General features: G+C 48.9%; 1 protein-coding gene and 1 non-coding gene across 2 annotated transcripts in view; both read left to right on the forward strand.

Annotated features, from left to right (window-relative positions):
• The first annotated feature begins 992 nt into the window (after window positions 1-992).
• CMTM7 (CKLF like MARVEL transmembrane domain containing 7) overlaps window positions 993-25,251 on the forward strand; it is a 45,384-nt gene continuing 21,125 nt past the window's right edge. Inside the window, exon 1 of the mRNA XM_020892124.2 lies at window positions 993-1,215. Within this exon, the coding sequence (XP_020747783.1) occupies window positions 1,057-1,215 (159 nt within the window). The 5' untranslated portion in view covers window positions 993-1,056. The remainder of the gene's footprint in view (window positions 1,216-25,251) is intronic.
• On the forward strand, window positions 18,248-18,320 carry TRNAG-UCC (transfer RNA glycine (anticodon UCC)). Its single transcript has one exon. It is a non-coding gene; the product is annotated as a tRNA-Gly (tRNA).

The following is a 25,251-nucleotide window of genomic DNA, read 5'->3' on the forward strand; positions in this document are numbered from 1 at the left end:
CTTTGGCAATGACTGGTTCTCAGACTTGAGCGTTCATATAGAAACACCTGGCAAACTTGTCAAAGCAGAGATTTCATGAGTATCCCTACATTCTAGAATTATCAAAGGACTTCTCCAGTGGTCCTGTGGTTAAGATGCCATGCTCCCACCGTAGGGGGCCTGGGATCTTAGTTGGGGAACTAAGATTCCAAATACCACATGGTCCGACCAGAAAAAAAAAATTATCAAGACTTTGCCAAATTGACAGTTCTCTGTTGACAGGATAGCACAGGCATCCAGTGACCTCAGGAGGTAGGTTTTTGTGTTGTGTGGAAACATTTGGTGGTATAATAAGTTTGATGACTATCTCCTTTGGTGTGATCTGCTTGCTCATTTGAAAAATAACCCAGAACGCGGGAAACAGAATCTCTCTTGTTTAGCTGCTTGACAGCTTCTTCTAGAGATAAACCTATGCACACTTTGTGACCCAGCAAACCCAGTGATAGTCACCCCCCCCCCCCCAGAGAAATGAGAGCTTCTGTCCACCAAAAAAGTGGACAAACGAAAAAGCAGCAAAACGAATCTGTAGCGACAGGAAGTGGGAAAAGAGCGATGGAACTTTTCCCCCGTGGGCGGTGATTACACAGATGTATACTCATACAGAACAATTAATGGAGCTGAACACGGAAGGTTTGGGCATTTCAGTGAGTGTAGTTTATACTTCAAGGGCCCTTAGCACACATCCGCAGCCGCGCCCACACCAGATCCCAGGAGGCTCAGACCAGCTGTGCCCGGCCTCGCCCACCTCGGAAAGACTAACACTGGGGGCATCCGTTTCCCTCGCCCCACTCCAGTCCAACTTCCGCGCCTCCCCGAGGGCGGAGGCTGCAGTCACCTTTCAGCTGCGCCCCGGCCTGTGGGTGGGTGGGCGTCGCCCGCGCGGGCCCGGGGCTTTTGCGCCCCGCCCACCAAGGCCCCGCCCCTCACCACAGAGGCCCCGCCCACGAAGGCCCCGCCCCTCTGGTACTGGCCCCTGGCCTCCGCCGCCGGAGGCGGCCCGCGGGCAAGGGCCGCGCGATGTCGCACGGAGCCGGGCTCGTCCGCACCACGTGCAGCAGCGGCAGCGCCCCGGGAGCCGGAGCCGGCGCGGGGCCGCTGGGCGTGAGCTCCTTGGAGAATCTGCTGGATCCCATCTACCCCCGCACGCACGGGGCGATACTGAAGGTGGCGCAGATGGTAAGAGAGGCCAGGGCGCGGGCCGGGGTCCTGCGGGGTGACGCGGAGAGCAGGGTCCGGGGAGCGGACGCGGTTGCGGCGCGAGCATCGTGCCCTGGGCGGGGTCGCGAGTCACCCCAGTCAAGTTGGAAGGGGCTTCCTCCGGCGAGGAACTCGGCGCACCCCCCGGCCTGCTCCCCCGGCCCCTGCTCCGGGCTCCCAAGTTTCTCCAGCCGCTCCGCGGGGTCGGTCTGCCTGGGACCGTAGGAAACCACGGCCAAAGTTCCCTAGCGTCTTCCTTCCTCTTCTCGGACCGCGCCGCTTTGGACCCGCGCAGGGGGTGGGGAGTGCCGGGGGGCGGCGCTCAGGCCGCGGAAGCCGACCTCGTCCAGCGCTCTGGCCACCGCGTCTTCTTCGCGAACCCCGCGCCGCTGGGCTTCCTGCCTCCCGAGCGGCTTCGCCCGAGCGCGGGGTCCACGGCCCGGCCTTCCCGGGGGCAGAAGGCGCGGGGACCCTTGGGGCAGCTGTCCCGGGCCCTGCCTCTCGACTCCCAAGGGAGGGCCGGCTCTCGGGGCCGCTGGACGGCAGTGGTCACTGGGGAGGCCTCTGTACTTTGTTGGGGAGTGGGCATCTCCGGAAAGGGAGCCGGGCGGGACAGAGGCGGGGGCCTCCAGCAGCTCAGACCTTGCCCCGGCCTGTTCCCCATTCTTCTCTGTCTTCCCAAGTTTTTCTTCCTCACAAGTTTTAAACCTGAAACGCCTTTCCCTTTCGTCTGATGTGTTTGGAAACTCGGCCAGGCTCTTTTTGATTCCACTCCTGATAATGTTTGCAGCGAGAATGGTAGAGGAGAAAGTGGTAGTTTTGAAAGGAGGGAGGCGTGGGGCTGATACACAAGGCCACAGACCCAGAGGCCGGGCCTGCCTGGACACAGGCTGAGGGCCTCACAGGCATCCACAACTCTGTTACTCTGGGGGCCAAGGGTGTGTAGAGGGTGCTCTGGTTTCCTGCTTAGGCCAGACCTGAAGGGAAGAGGGACTGAGTTCCCTTTTCTCAAAGAAGAGCATCTAGTTGGACTAAAAATTAGGAAGTGGAAGTATTTTAGCCACTAACCAAAATAAATCAGGTGCAGCTGTGTTGGCTTTGAGTAGGGCATTTGGGGGGATTCAGACTGAGAGATCTGATCAGCCAAATAGAGGGGACCTACCTACCTCCCCATCCTTAAGAAAGTTGAATGGGAGCCTTGGAAGGTGTATCAGGAGCTGAATGATGAGTTTGGTGGACAAAGATTGGGGTCAGAGCCTCTATTTTCATCCATAAGTTTAATCGACACACACAGTGGAGAAGAGAAACCTCCCCTTCATTCAGCTCCTGAACTAGCCTCTTAGCTTTGGCCCTTGGGCCAAGTTGCTGGTGACAGTGATGGCCTGATGTCCCAGAGAGAACAGAGACTTGGAGAATTGCATCTCTGAGTGCCCAGGGGGTTCTTACACCTTCTTCCTTCCCTGGGGACTGCCCTGTGGATGCAGGCTGGTTTGAGCAGACTCTCTGGGAGTGAAGTTGCCGTTCATGGTCGTATTACTACACAGAGACCATGTAGGGCTGATCTCCGCCTCCTCTTCTCTGGGAGTCCCCCCAAATCCACTACTCGAGGAAGGAAGGCCCATCTGGATCCTCACAGAGTGTGAGCTGGAGCCGGGCCTCCCTGCAGGCATCCAGAGGGCCTTCCTGGCGCTCCACCACCCCTCATCATTGTGTTTGTTCATCAGACTTCGGTGAGTGCCATGTTCACCTCTTTTCTCCGGAAACAGATGGCTGTGACAAAGCCCTTGCCCTCAAGGATTCTGTGGTTTTGCTGAGAAGACAGACTTGTCCCCAAACTGCCTGGCTGAGGAGCTGAAAGATCTGTGGTTGCCCACATAAGGAAGGAAGGACGGAGGGAAGATTAAGGTGACATTTGAGTTGAATCTTGAGTTGAGTGTGGGTGTGTCGGGCTGGGCATGCCCTGTTGGCCTCCTAGTGACTTTATTCCGGTGATTCTGGGCAGGGAGTACGTAGAAAGGAAGGAGATAGGGTGAGAAGAGGGCCAGTGTTGGGCAGTTCTTCCTGACATTTAGAAAGGGGTTTATCTCTCTTATTGAGCATCTGCTTTCTTCTTACCTCTGTAGAAGCCAGGCCTGTGGAATACAGCCGTTAACAAGATAGATCCTTTCGGCAGAGACTGTGACATTTGCAGAACCAATAGGGACGGAGAATCAGAATGTAGTTTCGAAAGCCGTGAAGATGGAAACCTTAAGTGTCTTCCAGAAGCTTCCTTTTTTTAAAGTTTTATTTTCAGTCACGCTGTGCAGCTTGTGGAATCTTAGTTCCCTAATCAGGGATTGAACCCAGGCGCTCGGCAGTCAGAGCACCGAGTTCTAACTACTGGACCAGCAGAGAATTCCTAGAAGGTTCCTTTATTTACTCAGTAAATACAGGGCACCTGCTGTATGCTAGGACAGTGTGGAAGGCCCAGTGAACAAGAGGGGTCAGGAACAGCCCCTGACCTCTTTATAGTATAACTGGGAAAATAAACATTAAGTGGTTTTAAATATAAAATTGTACACTGGGACAAAAGTTACGAACAAGAGGCCCATAGAGCAACAGTCCCCAACCTGTTGGGCACCAGGCACCAGTTTCATGGAAGACAATTTTCCATGGACTGAGGGCGGGAGATGGTTCAGGATGATTCAAGTGCATTACATTTATTGTGCACTTTCTATTATGATTACATCAGCTCCATCTCAGATCATCAGGCATCCTATCCTAGAGGTTGGGGACCCCTGCCGCAGGGAATTAACTGGGAGGTCTACCCTGTCAGGGAGGTAAGAAAGGGCTTTTCTGTGGAAGGGATATTTGGAGGATGAGGGAACAGCATTGCCAGAAGAAGGAAGAGCACAGACAGGGGCTCAGTGACCAGAGGAAGGAGGAGTGATGATGGTTGGAGGTAAGGGGACAGGGCTGGGAATGGTGTGAGTGAGTCTGGAGAAATATGCCAGTACTAGCCCATCCAGGGTCTGCTGGAGCATGCTGAGAATACGGTGCTTGTTCTGAGATTATCCTGGAAGTAATCATATCAGTATCAATTCACTGTTGAAGCGATGGTTCTCAACCTGGGACTGCACAGCCCCCTGGGGTCATTTTGGAACTTCATGGAAATTGTCTTTTGGTTGTCTTTGGGATTAGGATCATATTCAGGATGTGTTTCATTCATTTCAGCAAAGTATTGAAGGCATGACAAGTACTTAACTATCCTAAAGAGAGGTGTTAATCAGGAATACTATTGAAGGAGGAGACTAAGTGGGTGTGTGAGTCTGGGGAGAGTTCTTGAGTTTTCCTGGCTTCCTAAAGACTTTCTAGAGTGTGGGGCAAGTACAAACTTCCCTTGGGTATTCACAGCCCACATCCCAGATGGAGTTAGACAGTGGGGGATCGCAGCCTCTGATACAGCCATGAAAAGACCTGTTAGTGGAGAATGAGCAAGCATAGCCCAGAATGGCTCACCTTTCATGTTCTGTCTCAGGCCTGTGTGGAAGGAGGAGCCCCAGTTTGGTTCCCAAATGCAGCCGGCATTCCCATGCCCTGTTTTGTGGCAGCTGGAGGGTTGAGGGCAGCAAAGAACCTCATGTCAAGAGTTTTTGACCCCTTGGGACTTCCCTGGTGGTCCAGTAGCTAAGACTCCAAGTTCTCAATGCAGGGGGCCTGGCTTCGATCCCTTGTCAGGGAACTAGATCCCACATGACACAACTAAGACCCGACCTAGCCAAAATATAGTCTTTCACCCCAACCCAGTCCCAATCCAACAAGAAACTGTTGTCCATCAATGGTCAAACAAATAAAAATAATAAGACGTAACTTATAGGCTTTATTCCCGATAACAGAAGTAATACTTGTTCATTGTAGAAACTTCGGGAAACCGAGAAAAAACTAGACCCTCCCACTCCCTCTCCCGCCGGATTTAGTATTGAAAGTAAAATTTTACACTATTTCATAGGCGACATACAATTTGCATTTGCTGGTTTTGTCTTATTTTTAGAAAAGTAGGATGACACGCTACAGTTTGTAAAGTGCTTTTATTTGCTTAACAGGTAATGGGTGATTTTTTTCATGTCACCTAAGGTTTGCACTCAATGAGGTTTTCAACAGTGTTTTTGCAGCCAGTTACAAATGCACCGTGATTTGTGTGACCAGCCTCCTCCCCTGTTTTTGTGGCTCGAGGAGCTTCCAGTTCTGCCTATGGATGAACAAGACAGTGATGAACCGCCCTGCAGAGAAGTTTTGGTGTGCAAAGCCATTAATACTTCCTTTGGATAAATGGCCATGACCTTTCACAGAGAGAGAGATGGAGTGCGTCTTGCCCTGCTGAGCGTGCTGGCATTAAACAACTCTCTAGCATTGTTAACATCCAGAAATCAATGGTTGTCTCTGTATCATCCAGAAATTTCCAGGAGCCAAATGTGGTAGTAATAATATTTTAAGTCACAGTCTTATTTTCGGTGTCTGATGGTTTAGAAAAGAAACAGGTGGACTAAAAGACTTTGTAAGGGTTTTATTTTCTTTTTTTAAGAGCTTCATAAGAAAAGATTTATTTCTTTAGCATTAACATCAGTCATTGGTTGCTGGTACGAAAATATCTCTTTTTTAATTCTTTGGCTCACGGGTGATACCATTGGTCAGAGTAGTCACGTGTCCTTTTCAAAAGCAAGAGGTCTTGGAGAAATCTGTGTGTCCAGAATGAAATAAGAACTGTATAATGTCCACTGCAGTCTCTCTCTTTTATCACATACTTTTGATGTGGATCCTTTTTAAAGTCTTTGTGGAATTTGTTACAGTGTTGCTTCTGTTTCTTATGTTTGGGTTTTTTGGCCACGGGGTACGTGGGATCTTAGTTCCCCGACCAGGGATCAAACCCGCACCCCTCAGCATTGGAAGGTTCAGTCTTAATCACTGACCCGCCAGAGAAGCCCTTCTTTTCATGCAATTCTTTGAAAGGCAATGTTTAAGCAATGGCAACAGCCTCTACGTACATGGGAAGGATGACAACACCTCATGGGTGTGAGGATTTATTTGTTCTGGCTGCGGACCATGTGGATTTCCTAGCTACTGGCAAGAATTCCCCTGCAGGGCACCCCAAATAACTGTCTGCACCCCGATCGGGAGCCACTGGCCAGAGGAGAGGGTCCTGATGAAAACAGCAGCTGAAGGGGTCCACCAGGCTGAGGGACGAGGGTGGAGGTTGGGGGGCTGTGTGTGGTCCCACGTGAGTCCAGACAATCTCACAGGATCCCTGGCATCACCGTGGATCCTGGAGACCCTCCAGAACATTCCGAGACCTCCCTATGTGGGTCAGCACATTCATTTCAGTTCTTTCCTCCCTTCCTCCCAGGCTCATCCCCTGCTCTCCAGGCTGACGCTTCCTGCCTGGGGGCCCCTGGCCGCCCATCTGTTTCCTCGCCCTGCCATCTGCCCACGGCACCGGCCCAGGCCTGCTGCCCGGGAGCCTTCCAGTGACCCGCCGCCTGCCTCCTGCTGTCCTCCTTTGTCACCAGTTTGGCTCAGAAGTTTCTTTGCCCGCTGCTCACTCCCGGGCATTCCTCTGCCGGGTCCTTAGCAACCCCCTGGCATTGGTGGCCTGGCTCAGGGCCTGGCGCTGGCTGCTGGCCCTCCATCCCCTAGCCTTCCTGAGGGATGAGGGCTCGCAAGGAGAAGGGGCCCTCTTCCCAGCGCAGCCGCATCCTCTGGACCAGCGGCAGTCAACCTCCTGCTGCAAAAGCCTTTCACCTGGTCTGTGTTTTTCTTGGCAGTGACAAGGCTCTTCCTTTCCCTGGGGCAGCCTTTTCCCTTTAAAGAAATAGGTGGACAGATTCACTGATACTTTAAAGAAATAGGTGGACAGATTCATTGATAGAGAAAGAGAGAAATTGTCTCGAAAGTGGTTGCCACACATTACCCGCAGAAGAGATTGCTGTGAAACTTCAGAGTAATGCGGGTATCACTCTCATTCATAGAGGTGGAGACAGTGAAGGAAGTTCAGAAGGGAGTAGGGAAAGGGAGAGGAGAAATTAAATAAATGCTTTTGGGCACAGAGTAACTTGGACCTTCTGGAGTGCAGAGAGGGTGACTAAAGAGAGCATGACCTCCATACCTTTTTGCTCATTTCTTCCTCTTAGGTTTTCTTTTTTTTTTTTTTTTTTTTTTTCAATTTTTATTAATTTATTATTTATTTTGGCGGCTCTGGGTCTTTGTTGTGGCATGCGGGCTCTCTAGTTGGGGTGCTTGGGCTGAGTTGCAGCATGTGGGATCTTAGTTCCCCCACCAGGGATCGAACCTGGGTCACCTGCTTTGGGAGCGTGGAGTCTTATCCAGCAGACCACCAGGGAAGTCCCCTCTTTATTCGCCTAGGGAGGCGGCAACAATGCTAGTATTGTTTAAAGGGAAGTCTTTTTAAAACTTCTTCTCTCATATGATGAAAGTGATACTTAGCTAATAATAATAGTAATAATAATAGCATTTGTCATACATTGGGTTCCTGTTAGGTGACAATGACTGGGCTAGGTGTTTTACATGTGTGGGCTTATTCAGTCCTCAGAATAGGTAGTTCCTATAATTATCTGCATCTTACAGATGAGGAAACAGAGAGAAATTTGGTAACTTGCCCCAGATCACAAAGCCATAAATAATGAAGCTGCATTTGGGGCAGTTTGAGTCTAGATCTTGAATTCATGAAAGGACAACTCGGAGTCACTCTTTTTCATGATCAATATGCCGTGAAAAGCTTCCCAGGTCTTTAAACCTTTTTATTTTTTTCTGATTACTTATTTGGCTGTACTGGGTCTTGGTTGTAGCACATAGGTTCTTTGATCTTCTTTGCAGCATGCAAGATCTTTAGTTGCAGCATGTGGGAGCTAGCTAGTTCCCAGACCACCGATTGAACCCAGGCCCCCTGCCTTGGTAGTGCAGAGTCTTAACCACTAGGCCACCTAGGAAGTCCCCTCATGTCATTAAATCTTACCTGGAAAGGATGCTGTGGTAACTACATACGAGTCCATTATTTGGTTAGAGGACCAACCTGGCTCCTCTTTGGTGGGCAGGCAGTCACAGAGTTAAAAGGAGGTGCTCTGAGATGTGCCAGTAGATGCTGATGACAATTTCACCTTTTGCCAGAGATGAACTCAGTCTGAGTGGGGAAATCCCTCTCTGGGGAATAGGACAGACAGAGTGTGTCGTACTTTAGAAAGCATTTCACATATTTCTCTCTGGGCCTCTGGAAGGCTTAAGAGGAAACCATTAGTAGCACTTCCCTGGCTCCCTGGTCAGAGAACTAAGATTCTGCGTGTCACGTGGAGTGGCAAAAAAAAAAAAAAGTTAAATCATTAGTATCATCCTAGTGTTATGTCCTAAGTTCCTCCCAAGAGAAGAACTAAAGGTCAAGTGTCTGCTTTGTCATGTCAGGTAATTCACATGCAGTTTCCCTTGGCTAATCCTTAACGACTATTTGTTAATTATTTTCCCTTATTTTCATTGAATGAATGCTGACAGATTTTGTCACTTGCACAGGGTTGGAAAATTTTCTTTATTTCTGGAGCCAGAATGGGATCCTAAGTGTGGCCACAGACTAACCCTTCCCCCCCATGGTGTGCTATCCCTCTGTGTGTGGCAGGCAGGCTCCGAGGCTCCCCCTCTGTGGCTGACACACCCTTGGGGGACCCCTCCTGTGAGTCCCTTGTTGTTCAGTTGTTCAGTTGTCTCTGACTTGTTGCGACCCCATAGGCTGCAGCATGGGATCGAAGCCTTCTTTACAGCCGAACTCTCACATCCATAAATGACTACTGGAAAAACCATGGCTTTGACTAGATGGACTTTTGTTGGCAAAGTGATGTCTCATCACATGAGTCACAACCCTATGCAATTCCATCCTCTGAAGTGTGGACGGGACCTTCGACTTTTTCTCACCATTCAGTTCAATTCAGTCGCTCAGTCATGTCCAACTCTTTGCGACTCCATGAATCGCAGCACGCCAGGCCTCTGTGTCCACCACCAACTCCCGGAGCTTACTCAAACTCATGTCCATCGAGTCGGTGATGCCATCCAGCCATCTCATCATCTGTTGTCCCCTTCTCCTCCTGCCCCCAACCCCTCCCAGCATCAGGGACTTTTCCAATGAGTCAACTTTTCGCATGAGGTGGCCAAAGTACTGGAGTTTCAGCTTCAGCATCAGTCCTTCCAATGAACACCCAGGACTGATCTCCCTTAGGATGGACTGGTTGGATCTCCTTGCAGTCCAAGGGACTCTCAAGAGTCTTCTCCAACACCACAATTCAAAAGCATCAGTTCTTCAGCGCTCAGCTTTCTTTACAGTCCAACTCTCACATCCATACATGACCACTGGAAAAACCATAGCCTTGACTAGACGGACCTTTGTTGGTAATGTAATGTCTCTGCTTTTTAATATGCTGTCTAGGTTGGTCATAACTTTCCTTCCAAGAAGTAAGCGTCTTTTAATTTCATGGCTGCAGTCATCATTTGCAGTGATTTTGGAGCCCAGAAAAATAAAGTCTGACATTGTTTCCACTGTTTCCCCATCTAGTTGCCATGAAGTGATGGGACCAGATGCCATGATCTTAGTTTTCTGAATGTTGAGCTTTAAGCCAACTTTTTCACTCTCCTCTTTCACTTTCATCAAGAGGCTTTTTAGTTCCTCTTCACTTTCTGCCATAAGGGTGGTGTCATCTGCATACACGAGGTTATTGATATTTCTCCCAGCAATATTGATTCCAGCTTGTGCTTCTTCCAGCCCAGCGTTTCTCATGATGTATTTTGCACGTAAGTTAAACAAGCAGAGTGACAATATACAGGCTTGACGTACTCCTTTTCCTATTTGGAACCAGTCTGTTGTTCCATGTACGGTTCTAACTTGTTGCTTCCTGACCTGCATACAGGTTTCTCAAGAGGCAGGTCAGGTGGTCTGGTATTCCCATCTCTTTCAGAATTTTCCACAGTTTATTGTGATCCACACAGTCAAAGGCTCTGGCATAGTCAATAAAGCAGAAATAGATGTTTTTCTGGAACTCTCTTGCTTTTTCGATGATTCAGCAGATGTTGGCAATCTGATCTCTGGTTCCTCTGCCTTTTCTAAAACCAACTTGAACATCTGGAAGTTCACGGTTCACATATTGCTGAAGCCTGGCTTAGAGAATTTTGAGAGTTACTTTACTAGCATGTGAGATGAGTGCAATTGTGTGGTAGTTTGAGCATTCTTTGGGATTGCCTTTCTTTGGGATTGGAATGAAAACTGACCTTTTCCAGTCCTGTGGCCACTGCTGAGTTTTCCAAATTTGCTGGCATATTGAGTGCAGCACTTTCACAGCATCATCTTTCAGGATTTGAAATTCTCAGCATTAAGGAATAGCAAAGGAGATGTGATGTCATTCCCCTGGTTATGTCATGTGCAAGGGGGAAGGGATGCTGCAGATGTAATTAAAGCTCCAAGTCAGTTGATTCTGAGTTGATCAAGATGAAGTTATCTTCAGATGAAAGTCCCTCAGTCATGTCTGACTCTTTTTGACCCCGTGGACTGTAGCCCGCCAGGCTCCTCTGTCTGTGGGATTCTCCAGGCAAGAACACTGCAATGGGTAGCCATCCCTTCTCCAGGGGGTCTTTCCCATTCAGTGATTGAACCCGGGTCCCCTGCATTGCAGGTGGATTCATTGTTTACCATTTGAGCCATCAGCCTGGCTTAATCAGGTGACAGTCCTTAAGAAAGATACTGGGTTTCTCCCAAAGGGAGACACTCTCTTGCTGACCCCGGAGGACTAACCTGCCTTCCTGGGCCCAGCAGAGGGCCACATGGGGCGCAGCTATGGGTTGTGTCTAGAAGCTGAGAGCAGCCCTCAGCTGAAATCAGCCAGAAAATAGGACCCCACAGTTGCAACAGCGCATGAGCTTGGGTGAGAACTCCAAGCCTCAGAGGAAACCCCAGCCAAGCCCCCACCTCGACCGCAGCCTCATGAGACCCTGAGCAGAAGACTAGCCAGAGCTCCCGACTGCTGGAAACTGTGAGATTTTAAATGAATATCAGTTTAAGCTACCTACCTGGGGTAATTTGTTAGGCAGCAGGAGATATCTCATACACCCACAGAAACCCGTGTCTCCTGCATCAGATCTGGTGCTTTCACGGCTGCTCCTTAGCCAGAAAAGCAGGGGCGTGGAGTGTCAATAGCCGTGCAGGAGGTAGGAGGTACAGTGGCCATTGAAAAAGTATATTTACTTTACTTGACTGCATTGGATCTTGGTTACGGCTTGTAGGATCTCTGTTGGGGCACTTGAGCTTACCCTGTGGCATATGGGATCTTAGTTCCCGGACCAGGGATCGAACCCATGTTCTGCACCTTGCAAGGTGGATTCTTAACCATCAGACCACCAAGGAAGTCCTTACAGTGGCCATTTTTACAATAACAATTAGATACGTTTTTATCTCGACTGTGGTCACATGTCTTTTACTTCCTGTGCAGTCAATCTGTTGTTTGGAATCCTTACTCTGGGCATTGCGCTAAATGCTTCAAAAGCCAAGAATTCACTCACTGTTAGGACCCGGCTTCAGATCTTCCCTGATGGCTCAGGCGGTAAAGCGTCTGCCTATAATGCGGGTAGACCCCGGTTCAATCCCTGGGTTGGGAAGATCCCCTGGAGAAGGAAATGGCAACCCACTCCGGTACTCTTGCCTGGAAAATCCCATGGACGGAGGCTGGCAGACTACAGTCCATGAGGTCACAAAGAGTCAGACTCGACCCTGGGATTTTCACTTGAAGATAACATCCTTTTCATCAACTCAGAGTCAACTGATTTGGAGCTTTAATTACTCACCTTTGCAGCATCCCTTCACCCCATCATGTGACATAACCATGGGAATGACATCACATCTCCTTTGCTATTTCTTAATGGTTAGAACAGTATTTCCACTTTACAGATGAGGAGACTGTGCGGGGAGTTTAGATACCTTCTGTGCAGAAGAATGGCCATAAGAATGGCCCCCACTGCCCAGCAGTCCCACTGTCCTCCAGGGTCCCTTCCTAGAGCCATTCTAAAACATGAAAATGCTGATGCTCACGTAACTGTGGTCGTACAACTATTGAAAGTGCATTTCCTGTTTTTGAGTAGATAACATTCACATGATCAAGATTTTAAAAGTGCATAAACTCTTCCAGTTTCCACATTTCCTTCCTGGAGGCTCCCACTGATAACTGTTTTCTTGTATATCATCAAGAGTTATTCATAGTTGATGTTTCAGTGTGTGCTACACACAGAGAGGAAAAATATTAATCTCTGCATCGGCTTTCCACCTTGGGGATCGTTCCTTATGCATTCAGAGTGTTCTCATTCTCCTCATGTTCCTTAAGAGCTGTGTTGTGTCCCAGAGAATGGATTGACCATATAGTTTTTTAAGCAATCCCCTGTTGATGGGCACTTAGGTTATTTCCCATCGTTTGTTCCGTCGAAGTGCTGTCGTAGATACTATGTAAAATGGTAGCTTATAGTTCTCTGTGTGTACAAGATTATCAGAAGGAGAAATCCCTGAAGGTGGAATTCCTAGGCCCGCCAGCTGTTGCCTGCCCTTGGACATTTTTTTCGTCTGTTCTGTAACTCAGATTCTCAAACATCTCCTGTGATCCCCTCCCAGGGGGTGTCAGAGGTCTTCCACATCCACTGTCATTGAGAGGCTCTACTTGGGGTTCAGGGTTCAGAGTTCAAGCTCTCTAGACTCCTACTTGACTTAAGATGTTAGGGACCAGAAAAGCCCGGGGAACAAGAAGACCTGTGTGATCAGCATCGTTAGAATTTCCCAGAATCCATCATAGGGAGTGTTGAAGTCAAGCTTCTTAAAAATAGAGCTCGAGATGGGGATTCTTTTTTTTATTTAATAATATTTATTTTTATTGGAGTATAGCTGCTTTACAGTGTTATGCTAGCTTCTGCCATATAGCAGGGTGACTTGGCTGTGTGTGTACATACACCCCTCTGTTTTTCCTCCCTCCCCGTCTAGGTCCCCACAGAGCTCTGAGTAGATCCCCTGTGCTGTGTGGAGGTCCTCAGTGGTTCTCTGTTGTGTACATGGGTTGTGGATCCCGGTCTCCCAGTCCATCCCACTCTCCCTTCCTGCCTTGGTGTCCATGCCTTCGTTCTCTATGTCTGTGTCTCTGTTTCTGCTTTGCAAATAAGATCACCTCTGCCTTTTTTCCCCCTTAGAGTCTACATATATGCGTTAATATGCAATCTTTGTTTTTCTCTCTCTGACTGACTTCACTCTGTTTGACCGGCTCTCGATTCATTCGTGTGTCAGCACATGGCACAGTCCTGCTCCTTCTTACGGCTGAGTAATACGCCGGCAGAAATTGCCGGAGTGAGGGCTGCAGCCCAGGGCAGGAGAGGACTAGACCATGGGTTTGAGAAGTCTAGCCCCAGCCTGATCTTGCCGGGAGCTCTGGAGAGTGAGGGGCCCCAGAGAGGTGCTCCCATTTGGGACAGTGGGGCTGGGCTTTGGTTCTGTTCATTGGCTGCAGACCAGAGAAGGGGAGTCGATAAACTCAGGATGGGGGGCCTCTGAGCCAGACAGCTCCCACTGTGCAAGGGAAATCTTTAGAAGGTTGCAGGTGGGCGGAGTGAGCTGCGCCCTCTGCGGTGGCTGGGGTGTGGACACTGACCTGGTAAAGGGGATCTCAGTGGAGCCGAGGTGTCCCTGAGAGATCAGTTGGTAAAGAATCCCCCTGCAACATCGGAGACCCCGGTTCGATTCCTGAGTCAGGAAGATCCCCTGGGGAAGGGACAGGCTCCCCACTCCAGTATTCTTGGGCTTCCCCGGTGGCTCAGCTGGTGAAGAATCCGCCTGCAATACGGGAGACCTGAGTTCGATCCCTAGGTTGGGAAGATTCCCTGGAGAAGGGAAAGGCTACCCAGTCCAGTATTCTGGCCTGGAGAATTCCATGGACTGTATAGTCCAAGAGGGGTCGAAAAGAGTTGGACACGACTGAGTGACTTTCACTTTCACTTTTCACTCACTTTCAGTGGAGCAGCGCCTGGCTGTGTTTTTCAGGAGCCTTTGGAATGAAGCTTTGCCTCTGGTTGGGTGATCTCTGGTTGATCCCTGACAAGGCCCTAAGGTGGTGTGCTCTGAGGACACACAAACCTGACCGAAGCCTCCCTCCACCTGCAGAACTGGTTTATCAGTATTCTTTCCTGGGGCACACCCTGGATCTGCAAGGCCAGTCTGCACCGAATTCGGATGTTACCTTTTGCTGTTCACTTAAGCAGTTTTGTTATTTTTGTTTTCAACTCTTATTTGAAATGAGGGGAGATGAAAAGAAATCAATATTTACTGAATGAAAAAATAAAATCAATAGGAACCAAAATTATTTCTGTAACCTTTCAGGAAAGAATTGTGAGCAGTATCATGGTGGTATAAATAACTTAACCATATCTATTTTAACTCCTTGGAGGGACCTAATGATTTCAGAGATGGGGGCCTTATTGATATATCGTGTTTGTTGTGAGTCTGACATGGGGAAGGTAAAAAGAAGCACCACTGACCTTGTGTTGATAATGTGACATTGGTTTTACAAGGGTCCTCAAGTGTCATCATTATGGAGCAGTGTTTACTGACTGCCACTTTGGGCAGAGGACAAACTGCAGTGTATACAGGAGAAATTAACACAACATTGTAAATCAAAGCAAAACTGCAGTGTAGGGACGTCCCTGGTGGTCCAGTGGTTAAGACTCCGCCTTCCAATGCAGTGGGGCATGAGTTCGATCCCTGATTGGGAAGTTAAGATCCCACACGCCTCTGGGTGTGGCTGAAAAAAACACCCTGCAGTGTAACATGCATCCCCTAAAGCTAATGGGCGTCTCCTTGCTGACGGAAAGTCTACCATCACAGTTTGTTGTGTACATTTGGTTCCAGACCACCGCAGTAAAGTGAGTATCACAGTAAAGTGAGACATATGAATTTTTTGGTTTCCCAGTGCTACGTAAAAATTATATTTGTACTATATTGTAGTCTATTACCTCTGCAATAGCATTATGTCTAAAAAATGTACATACCTTAATTGAAAAGTATTGCTAAAAAAAAAATGCTAACCATCATCTGAGCCTTCATGTGTCATTGTCTTTTTGCTATTGGAGGATCTAGCCTCGATATTTGATGACTGCTGACTGATCAGGGTGGTTATTGCTGAAGGTCGGGGCAACTGTGGCAATTTCTTAAAATAGGACAAGAGCAAGGCTTGCCGCATAGATTGACACTTCCTTGCATGAACGACTTCTCTGCAGCCTACAGTGCTATTTGGCAGCACTTGACCAAATAGTGGAGAACTTCTTTCAAAATTGGAGTCAGTCCTTTCAAACCGTGCCACTGCTTTATCACCTTAGTTTATGTAATAGTCTAAGTCCTTTGTTGTTATTTCAGCAAACTTTGCAACATGTTCACCAACAAACTTCACAACTCTGTCTCAAGACACCACTTCCTTGGCTCTTCGGTAAGAAGTGACTTCCCATCCACTCGAGCTTTATCAGGAGAGGCAGCAATTCATTCCCATCTTCAGGGTCTACTTCTAATTCGAGTTCTCTTTCTGTTTCTGCCGTATCTGCAGTTACTTCCTCTACTGAAGTCTTGAAACCCCTTGAAGTCATCTATGGGGGCTGGATTCAACTTCTTCCAAATTCCTGTTAATGTTGATATCTTGACCTCTTCCTGTGAATCATGAATTTTCTTCATGGCAGTGACAATGATGGATCCTTCCCAGAGGTTTTCAGTTAACTTTGCCCAGATCCATAGGAGGAACCCCTGTCTATGGCAACTATATAGCATTACAAAATGTATTTATTAAATAGTAAGACTTGGAAGTTGAAACCACTCCTTGATCCATGGCCTGCAGAATGAATGTTGTGTTGTGTGATAAGTCGCTTCAGTCATGTCCAACTATCTGTGACCCTGTGGACCTAGCCTGCCAGGCTCCTCTGTCTGTGGGATTCTGTAGGCAAGAACACTGGAGTGGGTTGCCATGCCCTCCTCCAGGGGATCTTCCTGACCCAAGGATCAAACCCGTGTCTCTTATGTCTCCTGCATTGGCAGGCAGATTCTTTACCTCTAGCGCCACCTGGGAAGCCCAGCTATGTAACCTTACAAAATGTATTTATTAAATAATAAGACTTGAAAGTTGAAATGATCCGTGAGCTGCAGAACGAATGTTGTGTTGGCCGGCATGAAAACAACATTGACTTTGTACATCTCCATCAGAGATCTCGGATGACCAGATGCCTTATCAATGAGTGGTCAGATTTTGAAAGCAATCCTTTTTCAGAGCAGTAGGTCTTAAAATATTCAATAAACAATGTTGTAAACAGGTGTGCTGTCATGCAGGCCTTGTTGTTCCATTTTGAGAGCATAGGCAGGGTAGATTTAGCATAATTCTTAAGGGCAGCAGGATTTTTGGAATGGTAAATGAGCATTTAACGTTGCAGTAGCCCAAAACAAGAAGATGAGCCTGTCCTTTGGAGTCAGGCATTGACTTTGTCTCCAGCTATGAAAGTCCTATAGAGCATCTTCTTCTTCCCTGCATGCGTGCTCAGTCCTGTCTGACCTTTGCCACCCCATGGACTGCCAGACCCCTCTGTCTATGGCAAGAATACTGGAGTGGGTTGCCATTTTCTTCTCCAGGGATTCTTTCCAACCCAGGGATCAAACCTACATGTCCTGCATTGGCAGGTGGATTCTTTACCACTGAGCCTCCTGGGAAGCCTGCTGTCTTCTCCCAGTAGAAGGGTATTTGTCTACACTGAGAACTTATTTTATCGTGTGGTTAACCTTCGTGAATTATCTAGTTCTTCTGGAGAACTCGCTGCAGCTCAGCATCTGCACTTGCTGCTTCACCTTGCACTTTGATGTTAAGGAGACGGCTTCTTCCCTTCAATTTCATGAACCAACCTCTGCCAACTTCAGATTTTCTTCTGCAGCTTCCTCACCTCTCTCAGCCTTCCTGGAATTGAGGAGAGTTAGGGGCCTGACTCTGGATTAGGTATTGGCGTAAGGGAACGCTGTGGCTGGTTTGGTCTCCTACCCAGGCCACTGAAACTTTCTCCACATCAGCAATAAGGCTGTTTTGCTTTCTTATCATTACATTTTTTTGCTGGAGCAGCACTTTTCGTTTCCCTCAAGGATGTTCCCTTAGCATTCACAACTTGGCTAACTTTGGTGCAAGACACTGAACTTTCCATCTGCCTGGGCTTTCGACACGTGTTCCTCACTAAGCTTAATCATTTCTAGCTTTTGATTTAAAGTGAGAGACGTGCGACTCCTCCTTTCACTTGAACAATTGGAGGCCTTGGCAGGGTTATTAGTGGCCTAATTTCAGCTTTGCTGTGTCTCAGGGAGCAGGGAGGCCCGCGGAGAGAGCGAAAGAGGGGAACGACTGGTTGGGAGACACAGTGCTATTTGTCCCCAGGGCTTGAGCGCACATTTCCCAAGAAGGCCCTTCTCTTACCAGCTGCTGTATGGTTCACTCTCAAGAGATCTGTGTATCAGTTCTCTGGCATCTAATCTCGCTGCCGTATTCGGGTTCCATCAGCTGGCCCACTAACGTCCTTTCTCTGGTCTAGCGTTGCCTTCAATGATTGTGTCTCTGCAGTCTCCTCAGTCTGGAATGTTCTGTCTTATTTTTCCTGACTTTGACACATGTGAGGAGTCCAGGACAGAGCAGCCCATCATTGGATATTGAAGTCAGTGTGGACGGAGCCTCTGACTCTTGGTGCTCCATAGCCACCACGGAGGCAGGCGAGAAAGAAAGGGAAGAACATGTGCTTGGATCATGGCGACCTTATCTCCATTTTACTACTTCCGTTGTCACAAAAGTCCCTTTCGCAGACTTGCTATCCAGAGTTAATAGTTCAAGTTGGACTTGATTGTGTGTCCTATTAATAATAATTAATAAAACACAACAGCTTAGCTCAAAGATAACATCCTTGGGGGACTTCCCTGGTGGTCCAGTGGTTAAGACTCTGTGCTTCCAATGCAGAGGGCACAGGTTCGATCCCTGGTTGGGGAACTTAAAGGTGACATTCTTAGGAGAGTGGCTAAAGTTGCTTGAGGGATTATCACCCACCACGTCCTGTTCTGTGAACTTGCCTGAATTACCTCGCTTAATCCTCAACAACAGCCCTATCCTCTAGGTACTATTATTTTTCATATTTTTGGCCAAGCACCCGAGGCCATAGTAATTACACCATCAGATATGGAGTCCGGCACAGGTATTTAGCAGTTCCCCAAAACCCAGGCTGCTCCTGCTGGGCTGCAGGCTGGTTTCTGGTCGATAGCTGTGCAGAGGCAGCTCGTTCTCACCAATGGAGTAAGCGAGAAGGGCTGTTGGTTACTTCCTGTTTGAGGCTCTGCAGAAGCAGGATCCTCCACTTTTTGAATGCAGGGGACTTCGAGCCCTATTTTGCATATTTAAAGGTAAAGAATTGAAACAATCCAGGGATCTATAAATAGCCTGCTTTCCCTCCCTAGCCCCTCCCCCAGCCTGGGAAGGATTTCCCAACACCCCCACCTAAGGTGGTCCCCCCAGCCAGCCCCGCGCGCCGATTCCACCCAACTGCTGCCCCCGGCACCCTGTCCTGTCGCCCAGTTCTGCTTTCTTCCCAGCACTTCTTCACCTGAAATCCCCTTTCTTACTTCTTCCTCACTTGGTGGTGGTGGGCTTTTCCACCAGGACGTGACTGAACCGCAAGGGGACAGTGACCACCCTGTCTGGGTCACCAGGGGATGCCTGGAATTTAGAAAGCACTCAAAATCTTGGTTGGTGTTGTTGTCTTAGCTTAAAAAAAATTTTTTTTTTAATGAAAGTATAGTTGATTTGGGGCTTCCCAGGTAACTCAGTGGTGAAGCCTCCACTTGTCAATTCAGGAGACGTGGGTTCGATGGATCGGGAAGATTCCCTGGAAAAGGAAATGGCAACCCTCTCCAGTATTCTTGGCCTGGGAAATCCCATGGATAGAGGAGCCTAATGGGCTACAGTCTCTGTGGTCACAAAAGAGTTGGACATGACTGAGCGACTATACAACAGCTGCAATAGTTGATTTACAATGTTGTATTCATTACTTCGGTACAGCGGAGTGATTCAGTTATACACACATATACATTCTTTTTAAAAATCCTCTTTTCCTTGGGACTTCCCCAGAGGTCCAATGATTAAGACCCTGCATTTCCAATGCAGGGGGCCTGGGTTCTATCCCTGGTTGGGGAACTAAGATCCCATGTGCTATGGGGTGCAGTCACACAAAAAAATTTTTTCCACTATGGTTCTTACAGGATATTGCATATAATTTCCTGTGCTATGCAGTAGGACCTTGTTGTTTATCCTTCCTATATAGAGAAGCTTACATCTGCTAACCCCAACCTCCCACTCCATCTCTCTCCCACCCCTTCCCCCTTGGCATCCACAAGTCTGTTCTCTGTGTCCATTCAGAATCTTTTTTTTTTCCTTGCATGAATGAAAGAAGATTTTCTTTACCAAAGCCTCTGTGAATAGCACTTGTTTCAGAAAAGTCAGCCTAGGTAAAGTGCTTGAGAGACATGGATCTTCTTCTGAAGACCCAAAACTAGTTATTAATCATGATCATGAATGGTAATAACGAGGGGAGAGGGGTGACCTGGCTGTGGGAGGGTCCAAGTCACTGGCCTCAGGCCTGCAGGCCAGGAGGCAGAAGAGGGGGCCAGGGGGGAGAGGCCGAATGCACGGCCTGGAGTTTCCGGTGGAGACGCGGTTCTGTGCTTGTGGCCAGTGTGGGAGAACCTTTCCTTTTTATTGAGTTGGGCTGACAGCTTTGCGCTGACTCACACACTCAAAACGGGGGGTTCCGATGCCAGGGCAAACAAAGATGAGCCATGGGGTTAGAGAAGCGTCTGCCAGTCTGTCCAGCTGTCAGGACTGGGCTCCTGATTTAAAGCGTCACCAGCAAACTGTGAACAGTAGCATCGCCACAGTGGAGTAAAGACCGAGGGCATAGTGTGCCTGATGCGGGCCGCTCACTCTCAGACTTCGATTTCTGGCTTGAGTGATGAGCCTCTGTGTGGTCCTGATCGTGGCGCTTCACCTGGCAGAGGCTCAGCTTCGGGTCACTGCATCAGATGTTTATTTGGTGTCTCCTTTGTCCCAGCTGTTTGGGGGTACAGCAGTGAACAAGGCTGGTTGTACCTTTCCCCTTGGGCAGATGATGTAGAGGTGTTATACATCATCACCCCCAAGGCCCCATTGTTTTAGGCGCTGCTGGAAAAGGAAGCTGGTGTTAACTGTGTGAGGACACAAAGCTCATATCATCTAGAAAATGTATGCTCACTGAAAGAATTTTTTTAGACTGAACTAAACGGAGATTTTATATACTCTTGAAAGTCACTCAGGCATGTCCAACTCTGCGACCCCGTGCCCTATACAGTCCATGGAATTCTCCAGGCCAGAATACTGGACTGGGTAGCCTTTCCCTTCTCCAGTGAATCTTCCTGACTCAGGAACCGAACCAGGGTCTCCTGCATTGCAGACAGATTCTGTACCAGCTGAGCCACCAGGGAAGCCCTTTTATATACTCTTGTGAATACCTAAAAAGGAAAATTGATGAAGGAAAATAAATTGGTGAAGATATTCCTAAAATGGCCCTTCTCTGCTAACTTCTTCTTTTTTTTAAAATAATCTTTATTTTTTTAAAATATATTTTATTGACTGATTTTACTGCTCCAGGACTTAGTTTCAACACTCAGGCTCTTCATTCTTTGAGGCAGTATGTGGGATCTAGTTCCCCGACCAGGGATCAAATTCAGGCTCCCTACATCGGGAGCACAGAATCGTAGCCACTGGACCAGACCACCGGGGCAGTCCCCAAGGAGTCGTTTTTTTAACAATCCTTTTTTAAGTATTTTCGCGTACTCTGGTCCTCTGTGTCATCAAGAGTGTGAGCAGTGCAGCGTTCCTTAGAACAGTCCTTGGAAGAACCGATAGCTGTTGGTGCTGGGCTCATAAGCCGGCTGGCTTTTGACTCCTGGTTCTGGGAATGATGCTACATGTGCCCGTTTCACCTTGTTGCCGTCTCCACCCCACAACCTCTGGTTCCCCAGGTTTCAGAGAGTGCTCTGCTCTGGTCTCGGGGGTTTTCTTACGTGTGCTGTGACACCATTCCCAAGTTTTGAGCTGGCACATGGCTGGCAATGGTAACTGCTTCACAACTGCTCTTCAGTCTAGCCAGCAGAAGGTGTAGACCCATCTCTGGCTGGAGGGAACTGAGAATGTGAGAGACGGAGCGTCTCTGAATCAGTGAAGTGTGGTTAGTGTGAGGGTGATGAGCCTTCTGCGGGAGGAGGTGGAGAAGGCCATGATCTCAGCTAACTGGAGTCCTCCCAGCTTGCACTCATACCTGCCTGGGAAAGGAACCTGAGGCTGAGATCTGAGCCTGGGAAGAGGGTTCTGAAGGAGGCAACAGCCTGTGCAAAGGCGTAGAGTCGGAAAATATTCTTGATCAGCTCCCAAACTGGGCTTTTTGGTAGAGGTGCAGTATGGAAGCTCTATCTGTTGTTCTGTTGCTCAGTCGTGTCCGACTCTTTGTGACCCCATGGACTGCCTGTCCTTCACTATCTTCCGGAATTTGCTCAAACTCATGTCCTTTGAGTTGGTGATGCCATCCAACCATCTATCATCTGTCGCCCCCTTCTCCTCCTGCCCTCAATCTTTCCCAACATCAGGGTCTTTCCCAATGAGTTGGCTCTTCATATCAGGTGGCCAAAGTAGTGTAGCTTCAGCATCAGTCCTTTCAATGAATATTCAGGACTGATTTCCTTTAGGATTGACTGGTTTGATCTCCATGCAGACCAAGGGACTCTCAAGAGTCTTCTCTAACACCATAGTTCAAAAGCATCAGTTCTTTGGCACTTATCCACCCAAAAAGCCTGCCAGGCTTTGATTGGGATTGTATTGAATCTATAAATCAGTTTGGGGGATGGTATGTTAACTATATCGCATCTCCTTAGCCATCAAAATCTCTCCTTTTATTTAGGTGTTCTTTGATTTCTTTCATCAGTATTTTGTAGTTTTTAGCATACTATAAAGTTAGATTTATATCTAATAAATATTTCCCTTGTTGCTGCCACTGTAAATTGTCCTGTTTATTTCTAACATTTAATTTCAGTTGTTCGTTGCTAATATATAGATCTCCAGTTGATTATGGTACTGATCTTGCAACCTCTGACATTGCTAAGCTTATTCGTTTTAGGATCTTTTTCTGTAGATTCTATTGGGACTTATAAGTAATCTTGTTGTCAACAAATAAAGCTGTTTGGGGTTTTTTTTTTTACAATTTATTTATTTATTTGACCATATGACATGTGGGATCTTAGTTCCCTGGCCAGGGATCAAAGCTGTGCCCCCTGCAATGGAAGCACAGAGTCCCAAATAAAGTTTTATTTTTTCCTTTTCAGTCTATATGCCTTTTATTTCCTTTCCTTATTGCAGCCTGCAGAAGAACACGGAATATGAATGGTGAAAAAGGATGTCTTTGTTGGCTATCTTAGAGGGAAACCTGCAGTCTCTCACCACCAAGTACACTGATAGCCGTAGATTATTTTGGTCTTGTCGTTCAGTCGCTCAGTCGCGTCCTACTCTTTGTGACCCCATGGACTGCAACATACCAGGCCCCTCTGTCCTTCACCAGATTATTTTGTAGATGGCCTTTATCTGGTCAAGTAAGTTCCCTGCCATCCTGAAAGTTTTATAATGAACGGATGTTGACTTTTGTCGACTGCTTTCTCTGTGCCAGTTGACGAGAACATCCAGGTTTCTTCCTCTGTTAATGGGCAGCGCAGGCTGCAGGTCCCCAGGCTTCAGTGGTCGCCGCCTGCGGGCTCATTAGGGTGGCATCAGGCCTTCGGGCGCTGGGGCTTTAGTAATGGGCTGTGTGGGCTCACTTGTCCTGCAGCATGTGGAATCTTCCCGGGCCAGGGATCAAACCCATGTCCCCTGCACTAGCAGGCAGATTCTTATCCACCGTACGCGAGGGAAGTCCTGTGCCCTTATTCTTTGGCGGCTTTTGACAGCCTGGAAAGAGTTGATCCAGCAGCTTGTAATGCTCCGCCGAGACTTGGGTGCTCTGGTAGCCGAGCTCCGGTTCTTCTCTTGGCCCTTCCTGTGGCTGCAGCCCTTTGGGCTTTGCCCGTATCTGACTTCTGCACACACGTTAGAACAGGATAAAGTTGTGAAACTCAGTTCAGACACAGGATGCAGGAGGAAGCGCTTGACTCCCGTGGCTAGGTCTAAGTTGACTCGCCTCACCTTGCTGAGGCTCTGCTGAGTGCCCGGGCCCAGGGCGGCCGTGGGGACAGGGTGTCCCTGCGGCATTTATCTGAGCGGGTCTCGTAGCAGGTGCCCAAGAGGAGGCTTTGTTTAGCAGGAACTGTTTGCTCCTGTCTCTGTCCTCCTGGCCTCCTCCAAAGGCATCAGAGACCAGGGCGGAGGCAGGACGGAAAGCCTCTGTGTCTTACCAGCAGGCAGCTTCCAGCAGCCAAGAGGCCTGCAGTGAGCCTGCGGGCCCGGGAAGGGGAAACGTAGGGATGGGCTGCGCTCCAGCCTAACCGGGGAGGGGGTGGAGAACGTTCTGAAGGAAAGTCTTTGTTTTCACCTGGCACACGGGTGATTTGAAAGTGAGAGAGTCAAGGAGAGTGAGGCATGGAAGAGAGGCTGGCTTTGGGGAGTGATGTAGCCAAAGCCGGGGATGCGGGTCACCGTTAACTGTGCCTTTGAACCAAGGGTGTGGCGGCTGGAGACGGAAGCGGTCAGGGGCCAGGCATATACTCCTGCCCGTGGTCTTGTCCCCTCTGGGGAGTCATTTTCCAAAACCCGGCCAAAGAGCAGCAGAGGGGACACCGACAGCCCGCTGGAGGCAGGGGGCCAGGCGCGTTTTATCTTTTATCCAGGGCTCTGTTTGTGCAAAGGTCTAGACAGACAGCTTTGCCAGCTGGTTTGGAGCCTGCGGTCAGCAGTCTGAGGAATCCAAGGCAGCCGCCTCCCATTTGAGCTCACAGGGGGAGTTTCCTGTCTGCCCCTGAGAGCTGTGATGCAGGAGGGGCTCCCCACGTCACCCCAGGGCCCCCCCAGACATCTGTGCCACCTGTCACCCACGTTTCCTCCTCCCCGCTGCCTCTGTATTCCTCCGGCTGGATTCTGCTCCTTATCCAACCCTGCCGGACACAGGCTCCCTCTCTCTGAGCCATCTCCACCGCCTGTGTTTTCCAAGCCTGAAGTTCCACTTGTGGCTCTTCCTGCCCAGTGATCTTCATTGGCTCCCCACTGCCCACCCCTACCCGCCCCTGACGTCTCCTTTCTCTCCAGGACCTGTTGCCCCCTTTCCTGCGCCAGTTTAGTTTCCATCACACAGGGAGGGTTTGCTAACAGTGGCCAGCTCACCCGCCTCCAAATATCTGCCCCATGCTTCTCCAGCCTCGCCTTCCCACCAGGTTCCCCCCCCCCCCCTCCGCCACCCCCGCTGGAAGCCTTCTTCCCCTTCTCCACGTGTTCAAATCCTGCAGCCCCTGAGTCCACCCTGAACCACACCCGCTCTTTACAGAGGACGTGCCTGCCTTCCTGCCCTCCCACAGCCTTCCTCACAGATGGCACCTTCCTGATGGCATTCGTCCCTGTTTTCTTTTCTTATATTTATTTGAGCTGCGCTGGGGCTTATTTGCAGCATGCGGGATCTTGAATCTTCATTTGGGCATGTGGGCTTTTTAGTTACGGCACGTGGGATCTAGTTCCCCGACCAGGGATCAAACCCGGGCCCCCTGCGCGGAGTCTTAACCACTGGGCCACCAGGGAAGTCCTCGTCCCCTTTTTCTTTTAATGTCCCCGTGTCTGGGTCTGAAGCCCCTTGTCCTTTGAGGCAGGACCCGGGTCTAAACTGTCCTCACGGTGCACTTATTGCCTGCTGACAACTCGCGTGCTTAGA

The sequence above is a fragment of the Odocoileus virginianus genome, chromosome 26 (genome assembly GCF_023699985.2).
Source record: "Odocoileus virginianus isolate 20LAN1187 ecotype Illinois chromosome 26, Ovbor_1.2, whole genome shotgun sequence".
Taxonomy (NCBI): Eukaryota; Metazoa; Chordata; class Mammalia; order Artiodactyla; family Cervidae; genus Odocoileus; species Odocoileus virginianus.